This window comes from Triturus cristatus, chromosome 2_1 (assembly GCF_964204655.1).
Source record: "Triturus cristatus chromosome 2_1, aTriCri1.1, whole genome shotgun sequence".
Classification (NCBI taxonomy): domain Eukaryota; kingdom Metazoa; phylum Chordata; class Amphibia; order Caudata; family Salamandridae; genus Triturus; species Triturus cristatus.
Genome location: NC_140581.1, coordinates 1,030,024,589 through 1,030,038,306, shown reverse-complemented (window position 1 = coordinate 1,030,038,306; position 13,718 = coordinate 1,030,024,589). Strand labels below are relative to the sequence as shown.

The following is a 13,718-nucleotide window of genomic DNA, read 5'->3' as shown; positions in this document are numbered from 1 at the left end:
CAGGTATTACCCTTTCCTTGACTATGTCGTGGAAGCTACGTGTTGATACTATGACATCAAACACAGACAGATTACTGGGCCTATAAAGAAAGAGCACTGCAAATCCTACTGCAAACCAATTGTGCCCGTTCTTGAGATATATGAGATCAATGCTTTGGGTTCAGCCCTATATGGCTTGGAACCCTAGGGCTTTTCTGATCTAATTGCCCTTATGAGATAGAAGAATAAGCACCTGAGGAGCTTAGTTCACCTTCCTATAAGCACTCCACTTTTCCCTCTATTTCTTGATATGGGTAGGAAGGCAATAGCACGGAAAGCTGTTTTGCAGACCCTTATATCATGGAGGAGGCTCTGGTCAATCAGTTCATTATGCAACTGCATTGCAGGGCATTATAATTTCCGATAGGTTTAATCACATTGTCTAGCTGCAGCAATTTTTTTTTTTATTTACCCTGGGGTTGAGAGAGCTCTGCGAAAGTGCATCCAGCCATCCTCTCCATTTGAGGTAGTCTCTGAAAAGGCAATACTGGTCTTAGTTCGGTCAGAGTGATTTTCGAGCAGCTAAAAATTAATCATTGTGCAGAGCGTTCTTAGATTTTAAATGTTCTAGCTATTTCAAATCCTACCGGGTCTTTATTACCAATCCGCTGGACAGGAAACTATACATTCGGTTCAGGATTGGCCCTTTGCCCCTAAAAGCGTTTACTCATAATTGCGCCTCAAATGATAAATTATTGTGCATTACTTGCAGTGCTACTCGAGAATCTCTAGCCCATGTTTTATTTTGTCTATTCAAGGTATGGCAAACCACAAATAAGATGGATTAAGCCTTTTTGTAAGCATTTGGGTACAAGTTGCTGCTGCACGGCTCTTAGAATTCTGAGATCAGACCCTTGTCCAGTCTATGCTAGCTCTGTTGCTAAATTCTTGGGCTACATGTGGCAAATAAGAAAGGCTGTTCATTCGTAGTTTTGATAGAGGGATGGAATGATTGTTGATCTACTTTATTGTGTATGATGGATAGTGAATCAGTTAAACTTGTTGTAGTTATATAGTACTGTACTATGCAACTCTTTTGGGTTTCTTGATTTTTTAGGATGTCTCTGATTTTTTTTTTAATCTATTGTTATAACTTTGAATATTTCCATTTTTTACAGTTTTATTGTATTGAATTATCTGCTTCTATAGCGCTGGTTGCTGAAATAAAGCTTACTGACTTGACTTGTAACCCGCGTAAACTCTGAGCTGTTCTTACAAATGGCTTCCTTGGCTTTCTTGCAGGAAACACATATTAGGAAATATAAAATGTATCATTTAATTAGTCTACTTTTCAATTATTGTGTCACTCCACGCCTTTAGGGGTGGTGATATTGGTTAATAAGAGCTTCAGGGTCTGACTGGATCAGGTTATGGCAGTTCAATCAGGTAGATGAGTGGTGGCTGAAATTGTATAATAGATGAGAGGTATTCATTGTTGTCAGTTAGCAAGCCCAATGATGAAGCATGTCACAATTTGTAAGTGATGCCGTCTTTTCTCACAGAGCACGTGCCACTACAGAACCATAATACACATGCCTAGCTCTCGTTTGTGTGTAATTGGTATTCATTGGTTTCATTTTATGGGTCAATCTTAGATAATCCCCAGAGTTTGTATGAACTGTCGCTTCAACTGGTTAATTATACCAGAAATATAATAAAAGAGGGTAATTTAATTTCCCCCCCAGAATTTAGAGCAAAATATTAGCAGGAGAACCCTCCCTCAGTGTAAACCCAAGTCGGCAAAGTCAGTTCATAGGATTAAAGAAAAGGACGGATTGATAGATCCTTGGCGAGCTTTTTACCCAAAGTTAAGAGGTCATACTTTTTTTCCTAATGGTATTACTTCACATTAACGCCAGATTTATTTCTCATCTCTAAATATACTATGCTTTCTACTTCTTCAATTCTGTCTAACTCTCTATCTGACCATGCTGCTATAAGCACAGACTTGGGTCCTTGTAATGAGAATCCCTTAAGCATTGTTTTTTCTTAGAGCATTACTTGCAGATGTATCCTTCTTTGCACAAATGTGGCTGCAGGTGTCTGTTTTTTGAAGAAAATCGACACAATTCATAATTAGATAATTTCTGGGAAGCTTTTTAAAGTCACTATGAGAGGTGAAATTACTGCCTTTAAATCTTCTATAATAAGCTAGCTAAAACAGAAATAAAAATCATTGTATTTGCATTTCTAATTAGAGGAAGCCGCATTTTCTCGTGCTCCTACTGATTTAGAAAGAGCTTTCAAAAATAAGCGGCAGCAGTTTCTGCACGAGAAGCAAGTTATTATATGCTGGAAATTACAGGCAACAATTATATGAGGAAGGAGAAATGAGTGGGAAGTTGCTAGCCTGGTGGATCAGAGCCTGACAAGGAAAAAATATGGTAGATAAAATACAGGAGCCACTAAAAGGTTCCATGATGAGGTAAGCCTTGCTAATTGAGGGGATAATTAGTCATCATTTTGCAGCCATATATGTTGCTAGTCCTCCTTCAGACAGGAGAGATATGCTTGGCTTTTTAGATAGTATTTCCCTTCCAAAGGTGCTGAGTGATATAGCTGTAACCCTTTATCGGCCTATATCATTAGCAGAAGTAGAGGCAGCTGTTAGAACTTTGCCAAGAGGAGAGGCACTAGGTAAAGATGGGCTCCCTATAGAGTGATATCAGGCTTTGACCTCAGAGGTGAAAGGCCCTTTGGTGGTATTATTCAATAATGTACTGTTGTGCGGTTCTGTCCCACCCTCCTTTCGGAAAGGGTTGCTTACATGCTTTCTTAAGAAGGATAAAGAACCAGAGGATGTTAATTGATTCTGACCAAATTTACTGTTGAACTGCGATTATAAAATTGTAACTGCAAAGTTGTTAGAAGTGATGCCTTAGCTAATTGGGAAAGACCATTCCGGGTATATTCCTGGTCATCAACTTTACTATAACACACATTTTTTTTTAAACCTGATTTTTTTCTTTTTTTTTGTAATTAAGGTACCAAACATACACATCAATATTTTATCACATGTTGGTCATTACATTCCGTCTAGCTTACATTCAGTAGTATATTCCAATCTCAGTAGATGCCATTTTCTCAGGTGCATTTTCAACAAGAGCCCTTAAACAGAGAGGGTTGCCTATTGTCCAGTCGTATACACACCGTAACCCCCTGCATTCTGTGCTGTGGTATTTTACATTATTATTCAGGTTGTGGATCTGTAGAGTCAGCTAGTTCAAGTAAGCGCATGCGCAGTGGCTGTCAAATGTCCCGTGCAATGAGGTTGGTGACTGTAGTTGTCCATAAAGGCCACTATTTGTGCTGTAATATATCAAACTGTTAAGCCATGCTTTTTGTATAGGTTGGTGCCTACTTCCATAATGTATGGACACTTTCCTTTTGGCAAGCATGAGAGCTATAGTTACGAATCGGTGCAATGTTTTGGGGACGTTGTGTACAAACGCAAGGATTGCCAATAGCGAATATGGCGTGAGTGCACTTTGAGTCATGCGTGACAATTCCAAAAATATGGCCCTCCAGTACTTAAGCAGTTTCTCGCAGGTCTAGGTCATATTTGCGAAGTCTGCGGAGGAAGTGTGGCATTTGGAATAGGTGTGTGGGAGGGAGGGGTCCATGTGATCCATGTTGGTTGGTGTAATATAAGCCTGCCATAAAAACGTGAAATTTAATAGTTTGTGTCGCTGGTTAAGGGATACCATGCGTGTTTGTGTTCAGATAATACACATTATTTGACAGAAGCAATTGATTATTATCATCTTAATAAAACCCCATGCAGTGATTTGTTTATTAGCGCAAAGAATGCTTTTGATTTTGTAAACTGGGATTACCTGTTTTCTTTAATGGAGGCCATGGGATTCCCATCTCAGCTCAGAGGGCACTAAACAGTGCTGTCCTCTGTCCCCAACTCTTTATTCTCTTTTTATTGCTGTATTTATCAGAGCGTGGGAATAAAGGCCGCCGCTCCTGGGATTTTGAAGCTGAAATTATATGGGATTGACCTGGTGTTATATCGTGCACTTGAGAAGGGGGTGTTTCAATAATTATTCGGTATTTCCCAGTTTTCAAGGTTCTCAGGATATCGGGTAAACATCTCCATGACAGAGATTCTTGTTTTTAAAAGTGAGGTTTACTTTAGAACCTCAGAAGATATATCAGCATAAATCTACAAAGTATCTGGGTATAAGGGTTTCTGAAAAGTAAGAGGAGCTGTATGATTTACATTACCCAGCCTTGCTTGACAAGGTTTGGGCTTTTATGAAACGGGGGAGGAGGGGATGCCAATTTCAAATATCTGCAGGGTGATATAAGTTAAAATGCATATCCTCCACACGTTGATTTTTTATTTCTTCATCAATTCCCTGTGTGCTTTACAATACATTATTTCATAGGTTGAATGGCTTGATTAGTGCTTTTATATGAGATAAGCAAAAGATACACAATTTGACAGACAGAATGTGGAACAAATAAAACATTCACCCCCAGTCTAGAGATCTCGATTAAATCCATTGTTCTTTTGCTGACTAAGCCACCCCAGTTACGATCCAGCAATATGCAAATCAGTTTTGACCCTGCTCCTCATTGGAACAGTCTAGCCCGAACTGCCAAGCCAGGTCTTCCTTGGACCAGAAACAAGTATCCTCAGACCCGTTTTGGGGTACTACCTCTCATCAGCCAGGCTAGTTTGAATCCAGTGGCACAGTGAGCCCGGGACCCACGTCTGGACATACCTTGCACACTTAGGGCAAGAAAGCAAAAGATGCACAAATGATGGATGGAATGTGGAACAAATCAAACATTTACCCTCAGTCAAGAGATCTGGGTTAAGTCCATCAATCTTTTGCTCACCATGCCACCCCAGTTTAGTCCCAGCCATATGCAAATCAGTCTTGACCCTGCAACTCATGGGAACAGTTGAGCCTGAACTTCCACGCCAGGTCCTTCTACTGGACCAGAAATAAGTATTCTGGGACTGGATTCAGGGTACTACCCCTCATTAGCCAGGCTAGCTTGAATCCAGTGGCATAGTGAGCCTGAGACCCATGTCTGGGCATACCTGGCACACTTAGGGCAAGAAAGCAAAAGAAACACAAATAATGGATGGAATGTGGAACAAATCAAACATTCACCCCCAGCCAAGAAATCTGGGTTAAATCCCTTGCTCTTTTGCTCACCATGCCACCCCAGTTTGACCTATGCATATGCAAATCATTCCTGACCCTGTTCCTCATGGGAACAGTCCAGCCTGAACTGCTAAGCCAGGTCCTCCCTGGACCAGAGACAAGTATCCTGGGACCTATTTCGGGGTACTACCTCAAATCATCAGGCTAGCTTGAATCCAGCTGTACCGTGAGCCCGAGACCCACGTCTGGGCATACCCTGTGCACTTGTGCGGAGAAAGAAAAAGACACACAAATGATGAACAGAATGTGGAACAAATAAAACATTCATCCCAGTCAAGAGCTCTAGATAAAATCCATTGTCCTTCTGCTCACCATGCCACCCCAGCTTAGATCCATCCTTGTGAAATTCAGTCTTGACAATGCTCCTCATGGGAACAGTCCAGCCCAAACTGGCAAGCCAGCTCCTCCCTGGACCAGAAACAAGTATCCTGGAACCGGTTTCCGGGTACTACCCCTTGTCAGCCAGGTTAGCTTGAATCTAGTGGTACAGTGAGCCATGTCTGGGAAACAGCTTAGCTCCTTTATCCGGCATTTTGGAGGCAGAGTAGCTGGTAAATTATCAGATTTTCTATTCAAAAGAAACATCTAACCATTGCAAATTAAAACAACTTGGGAGGTAGCTGAGGCCCTCTTTTATTATCTGCAGGTTTTAACAAAACAGACCCAATGGGTAAAATAGTTCAACACTAGAAGGTGCTAACTTCCATGCTAGGTTTCGAATTATACAATCTAAATGGACACAAGAGAATAGTTTGAAGCTTCTGCCTTTAAATCCAAAGTTTTGCGTGACCCTTATGTTTGTAAAATGCAATTATTTGCCCAATGGATGGTATATTATACTTCAGCTTTGATACATAAATGGAATGTTAGTATATATGATCAATGCCCTGAATAGGGCACCTGGATTCATATTAATTTGTAATGCAACTGTGTCAAAACCTTTTGGGAAGATGTGCTGAGAGTGCTGTGGGTTCTTTGGGGAAATCTTCAGTGGATGCGAATGCTATTTTGCTTGGCTGCTTAAAGCACATAAGTATTAGCCCACTTTCACCACGGCATTTGTGGTACATTGCAATGTTGCTGGCAAGGTCGACTATCATGGCCCTATGGAAATATGCTGAACCACCTAGGCTGTAAATGTAGCTAGAGAAAATTAATAAGGTCTAATTAAAGGAGTAGTTCTAAGCAAAAAGAGTTGGGAAATGGAGAAGCTTTGCTAGAATTTTAAAAACTCTGCCCCATTTATATAGAATTGAAGTGTGATGCCAGTAAGTGCCTGATGTACTAACATTAGTGTTTGTGATCACTAAATTGAAAATGTTTGCAATTAGCTGTTTCGTAAATGCAAACACTAAAGTGTGTTTTACACTTTTTGCGATTCCTAGTGGGCCACAAATAGACCTTCTTCATGAGTATTAATGAGGTAAGTCTCAGTTTGCGACTCAATGGCAATTACAGAAATCACAGTGATGGAGGCCTGCTGGGATAGGCAAACTACCCTGTGTGTGATTGCAGACATGGTGGTAACCCATGGGGAGAGTCCATCCGGGCAGCGGGCAGAGTTGTAATTCAAAATGGCTCCATTGTCGGGATTACGATGTTGCTTTCCACCTACCCTTTCATGGCGGTCTGCCCACCATGAAAGATCAGGTGGAAAGTCACTTTTGGGGCTCCTAGCCGGGCTTCCTTCCCCCTGGCCTTCTGCTAAGGGATCTGAGGGGCACCTATGGTCCCCCCCTAAATATCCCTGCACTATGTGGCAGGCACTGCATGGTGCCTGCCACACAGTGCAGGGATGTTTAAAAACATACATTTTTCTATTGCAGCTTGTGCTGTGGCCCTTTTCTGGTCACTGCACAAGCTACAATAGAAAAAAATGGATGTTTACATCATCCAAGCGGTGATGAAAAGTTCTGGAATCTCTGTGGATCGACAAACTTCCACCCACCCGAATTCCCAAAAGTCTTCTGATAAAAATGGTGCCTCTCTTGTGTGGGTAGGCCTAGTGTCCGCAACAGGATATGGGCCAAAACACAATGTGGACACGCCACATTTTTACAGTGAAAACTGACCCTTTTTTTTGCAAAGTACCTAGCTATGGATGTTGTACCCTAGCTCTGCGGGCACCTAGGGAAACCTAGCAAACCTATACATGTTTGATAACTAGACACCCAGGGGAATCCAGTATGGGGTGACTTGGGTGGCTTTCACCAGGTTCTGTTACCCAGAATCCTTTGCAAACCTCAAACTTTGTAAAAAATAAAACACATTTTCTCACATTTCGTGATGGAAGGTTCCAGAATCTGCGTGGATCCACAAACTTCCACCCACCCTGTATCCCCCAAAGTCTCCTGATAAAAATGGTACCTCACTTGTGTGGGTAGTTCTATTGACCGCGATGGGACCTGGCCCAAACATATTGTGGAGACATCAAAAGTACCTATCAAAAAACCACCTGGTTTTGCAAGGGGGGTCACCTGGGTTTTTGGCCACGGGCTCGGTGGCCATGTAGGAAAACCTACCAAACCTACACATTTCTGAAAACTAGTGACCTGGGGAGTCCAGGGAGGCATGGCTTGCATGGATCCCCCAACGTTTTCCCACCCAGAAACCCCTGCAAACCTCAAATTTAGCTGAAAAAATCTAATTGTTCTCAAAATTCAGTGTGGGAAAGTTGTAGAATCACTGAGCTGACACAAATTTCCTACCACTCAGTGTTCCCCCAGGTCTCCTGATAAAAATGGCACCTCACTTGCGTGGGTGGGCCAAGTACCTGCATCAGGCAAGGGCCCAAAACGTATTGTGGAGACATCAAAATTACCTATCACAAAACTGCCTGGTTTTGCAAGGGGTGGCACCTGGGATTTTGGCCCCGGTCTCAGCGGCAATCTAGGGAAACCTACCAAATCCACACATCTCTGAAAACTAGACACCCTGGGGAGTCCAGGGAGGTATGGCTCACATGGATCCCCCAACGTTTCTCTACCTAGAATCCCCTGCAAACCTGGAATTTATCTGAAAAAAATCAATTTTTCCTCACATTTTTGTGTGGGATCACTGTGCCAGCACAAATGTCCTACCACCCAGAGTTCCCCTTGTTCTCCTGAGTAAAGTGATACCTCACTTGTGGGGGTGGGCCAAGGGCTGTGACTGGGAAGGGCCAAAAACATAGGGACGAAGGGTATAGCACAGCAAACTCTGAGCACTACATTTTAAAACAAATACGTTTTTAGCCGATTTTGCATTGGAGAGCCACACAAGTGAGGTATCATTTTACTTGGTAGACCAAGGGGAATGCTGGGTGGTAGGATATTTGTGTTGGCACGGTGATCCCACCACTTTCCCACACAGAAATTTGAGAAAATTACATTTTTTTCAGCTAAATTGAATTTGCATGGGATTCTGGGTAGGAAAACGTTGGGGGATCCATGCAAGCCATACATCCCTGGATGCCCCAGAGTGTCTAGTTTTCAGAAATGTGTGGGTTTGGTAGGTTTCCCTGGATGGTCGCCGAGCTTGAGGCCAAAAACCCAGATGCCCCTCCTTGCAAAACCAGATAATTTTGTGATAGGTCATTTTGATGTCTCCACAATACGTTTTGGGCTCTTGCCTGTCATGGGTACTTGACCCACCCACATGAGTGAGGTACCATTTTTATTGGGAGACCTGGGGAAACGCTGGTAGGTAGGACATTTATGCCGGCGAGAGCCACACAAGTCACACCCTACTGGATTCCCCTGGGTGTTTAGTTTTTAAAAATATATAGGTTTGCTAGGTTTCCCTAGGTGCCGGCAGAGCTAGGGTTCAAAATCCAAAGCTAGGCACTTTGCAAAAAAAGGGTTAGTTTTCACTGTCAAAATGTAGTGTGTCCATGTTGCTTTTTGGTTCTTTTCCTGTCATGGGCACTAGGCCTACCCACACAAGTTTGGTATCATTTTTATCTGGAGACTTTGGTGAATGCGGGGTGGGTGGAATTTTGTGGATCCACACAGATTCCAGAACTTTCCATCACAGAAATGTGAGGAAAATGTGTTTTTTTGGATAAAATGTTTGGGGCTAGCAAGGGATTCTGGGTACTAGAACCTGGTGAGAGCCACACAAGTCACCCCTCCTGGATTCCCCTGGGTGTCTAGTTTTAAAAAATGTATAGGTATGCTACGTATCCCTAGGTGCCAGCTGAGCTAGGCTTCAAAATCCACATCTAGGCACTTTACAAAAAAAGGTCTGTTTTCACTGTAAAACTGTGGCGTGTCCATGTTGCATTTGGGTCATTACCTGTTGCGGGCACTAGGCCTACCCACACAAGTGAGGTACCATTTTTATCAGGAGACTTTAGGAAAGCAGCTGTTATTACCTGGTGACTTTATATGCATTTCTGACTTCCAAATGTAAAACAATGTGTAAAAAAGATGTCACTTAAAAAAATGTGCTATAATTCACATGCTAGTATGGGTACCCACAATTTCAGAGATGTGCAAATAGCTGCTGCTTCTAAACTCTATATTTTGTTCCCATTTTTGAAATACACAGGTGTCCTTGATACCTATTTTTACTCTTTATATTTCACCAAATGAATTGCTATATACCTTATATACAATGAAAAGCCATTGCAAGATGTAGCTCAGTTACTGACTCTGGGTTCCTCGGGTTCTTGGTGAACCTACAAGTGCTATATATCCCCACAACCAGAAGGGTCCAGCGGATGTAACGGTATATTGCTTTGAAAAATTTGTCATACTTAGAAGTTGTTCCAGGTGAAAATGTTGGACAAATAAAAGTTTGTTCCAACTCATTTTCAATTTTTATTATTTTCAACTGTTAGTTTCTATTTAAAAAATCCTTGAAGGATCTACACAAATGACCCCTTGCTGAATTCAGATTATTTTTTAACTTTTCATAAATGTATAGCTTTCCAGGATCCATCATTGTTTTCACACCGATTTCTACCACTAACTGGAAGGAGGTTGAAAGCACAAAAAAGTAGCAAAAATAGGCTTTGTCCCAGTAAAATGCCAAAACTGTGTAAAAACATTTTTGGTTTTCTGACAAAAGTCTTTCTGTCCATGAAAGCATTTCCCCCCCAAAACCCACATTTTACTGTATTTTGGCAAATTTCTGGGTCCCCCCTGGGGAAATCCACAAACTCTGGGTGCCTTTAAAATCCCCTGGATGTTGGAAGAAAAGGACGCACATTTGGCGTGGATATCTGATGTGGACAAAAAGTTACAGGAACCTAAGCACAAACTACACCAAATAGCCAAAAAAAGGCTTAGCAGGGGGGGGGAGCTAGCAGCGAAAGGGCTTAAACGGAATAGTGCACTCTCATTATTCGTTAACTTTAATTTAGACTGTTAAGGAGCAACTCCAGTTAATATACAGTGCTGCTGAGGTCCTTGCCAAAGCACACTAGCAGAGACATGTTTGTCAGAGGTCACCTATGTTGATTGCTTCAATAAAACTACACAGTTTCTGCATGGTAATAAATGATGATTGATAACACACACTATACCCTAGTTTAAAACATGGAAAGCTAAAGGTGCAATTATTTTTGAAAGATGAGGAGCTAGAATAGGAGCTTTGTAGCAGAAACATAGAGGTAGCAGCAAACACCCCTATATAACACTAAATGACACCCTGCTGTCGGATTTATTTACAGTTTAAAAATCGCAGCAAAATCTAAGAGTCATCAGGAACCCAGGGTTAACATTGCAATGCAAAACAATGGCCCCTAGACATACAAATGCAACAATGCTCTCTACCAAATCGGTATTTATTCCAAACAATAATCATGAAAATGTTTCTTTGTAAAAGCATTGTATAACAGCGCAGTGAGTGTGAGTAAATATCAATGTTTTCTCATTGGTGATACACACATGTGACAATAATACCTTTCCACTCGCTGTTCACTCCACCATCGGGATGCAGCTCCTATCATGACACGTTCTATTTTCTTGTATTCACTCCCCATTTGGAACCACTGCTCCATGGAGAGGTTCACACTACACATCAGACAGTGGAGTATCATCTCCCTTAGCTTGGATATTCCTCCATTTTGCTCCAGGCATCCTCCTCCCGGGTTTCAGACCATTATCCTCAGGCATCATGCCTTAGGGACTGTTAATTTTTACCCCTTGAGACTTTTCCAATTTACATTTTTATTCATGATTCTCAGGCTTGGTTATATCTAGAGGCTGATGATGATTCCGTTATCTTCTTAGGGTTCGAAACATTGACTGAAATCATTAACGCCTATCTATATTATTGAGTAGCCAAGAATAGGCCGTGTGTGTATCATCGATGAGAGACCAAGAGCATTTTTTTCCAGTGTCGTTATGCAATGCTTTTTATAAAGAAAATGTTTCTTGATTATTGTTTTGTTTGGAATAAATAAACATTTGGTTGGTACCATTGTTGCATTCATATGTCTAGAAACCCTTCTTTTGTAATACGGATCTCTTTCCAGTGTCACAAAGATATTATCAAGGCGAAATATATATTTAAAAAAATGTAAATACATGTATTTGTTATTGCTCAACAGTAGTCAAGTGTATAATAAAATCTAAATGCTACTTTTTCATGCTGTTGCCTTTGTCAAGAAAGTTATGTTTTCATTTTGATATTTTTAGTAAAGAAGTTAAATACCTGCAATTTTTCAATACTCCATCATCTTATAAAAATAATAGCCATGAATATACTCTGACAACTTGATCTTATCTGAATAAACTATATAGACCAGTAGAAACTGTAAAATATCCTTGGGCCTGATTTAGAGTTTGGCAGAGGGTATGCCGTTGCTAAGGCCACGGAGTATCCTCTCCACCAAACTGAAGTTGCGCCTGCCTTATTTTGAGTTGAGCAGAACTGAAGCATGTCAGCGGCAGAGACTATTCTGTTTCTGCCATGGGAGTCTACCCTCTCTGCTGCTGACATACACCTCTGACGGCCAGACAGAGTAAGGGATGCTGAAGGTTTGACCATTTGACCACCAACATGATTTAGAGTGATCGATCAAATAGCCAGTTCCACTATCCGTCCCTACCACATGGAGCCCGGCAGTAAGGGGCAGTGAAATATTGTAACTGGCCCCTTTGCAATGGGTGAAATCTCATATGAGGAGGGGAGTCATTTATTTTACTTTCAAAAAGAAAATCTCGCTTTGGAATTTCGTTTCTGAAAAAAAAAAAAAAAGAAGATTTGCCGTATGGCTCTTTAATGTTGACAGAGCCACATAATAGGGCAATCCTATCTTTTTATCTGCAGAGACTAAAGTGTACGTTTACTTTTGTGAATCAGACCCTTAATGTTTCTATTAGTCTATTTATTTAATATTTGCCAACACTGACTGTTTCGTAAATCTATTTATTAAATACTGATAAATGTATTGAGACTTTATCAAATGCTACTTGTTCCTAAAAGTTTTAGAAAGAAACATTTGAGCCTTCCGAAAATACCTATCCTGTTATTACTGTATAAATTACTTCATATACACAGCATATATATGTTTGCTGCTTTCATTTTACAATCTTTTACTTATACAGTGAAAATTGATCATAGTTGATTGCTAAGATATGGCACCTCAATAACCTTCTTTGTTTAATAAATAAACATTTGGAAAAATGCAGTACACGAATAGAAACATTCCCTGAAATAATTCTGAAAAAGCCAATGAATTTTTAGTAAGTGAGCATCGTCGCTCATCCATATTTTAGATGCTGCCACTGGTGCTCCCACTCTACATGCACTGAAAAATAAATACTTTTGCACTGCTCTGCATTAATGCCTTGGCCACATTTTTGTACCAAGTATTGTTAACCCTGCCTTTTGGCAAAGTACAAAGAGCGAGAGGCCACTGTGCAGATTTTTTTTTCTCTTTTAAATACCAGTCATCTTACCTATTAATATAAAAAATGCAACTGGGTATATTTGATCATACAAAAAAATAGAGCTTGTTATGCTTTCTTTCCTAGGTTATAAAATGCAAGGCAGCTGTTGCCTGGGAGCCCCATAAACCTATGTCCATAGAAGTGATAGAGGTTGCTCCACCAAAAGACCATGAAGTGCGGATTAAGGTAAAGAAAAACATCCCTGCATTTCTAATTTTAAAAACGAGAATGTGACATGAGATTACAAGCATGAAAGTATTATCTTTTTTGTGCTTCATAATTTCGATAACCCACAACTGCGTTGCTTCACTTCCACTTTGTATATATTTCTCATGAAAGAGCTTGAAAGTTGCATCTAAAATGGAAGCGTCGCTGTAGGGATTGGGATACTTTTATTTGGGATCTTGATGCCAAAGGAATTTCAAATTAGTGCTGAGGTGAGTGTTGTGTGTGCTGGATTAAGATTGGTGGCCTTTTCCATGCGTCCCTATATTGATATATTAGAGCTGGAGTCTGATCTCTACTTTAATACCTTGCTTGTTTTGACATTTTCCTCTCTGCCATTACTTCCTCAGCACCTCTACTTTATCTGTTTATATGCAACATA

General features: G+C 40.8%; 1 protein-coding gene across 2 annotated transcripts in view; it reads left to right on the top strand.

Moving 5' to 3' along the window:
- The window catches only part of LOC146866272 (alcohol dehydrogenase 1-like), a 266,527-nt gene that overhangs the window by 51,152 nt on the left and 201,657 nt on the right, over nucleotides 1-13,718 (top strand). For both annotated transcript variants that reach the window (XM_085635204.1, XM_085635195.1), the window contains one exon: nucleotides 13,196-13,297. In XM_085635204.1, coding sequence (XP_085491330.1) covers nucleotides 13,241-13,297 — 57 coding nt within the window. In that variant the 5' untranslated portion in view covers nucleotides 13,196-13,240. The remainder of the gene's footprint in view (nucleotides 1-13,195; nucleotides 13,298-13,718) is intronic.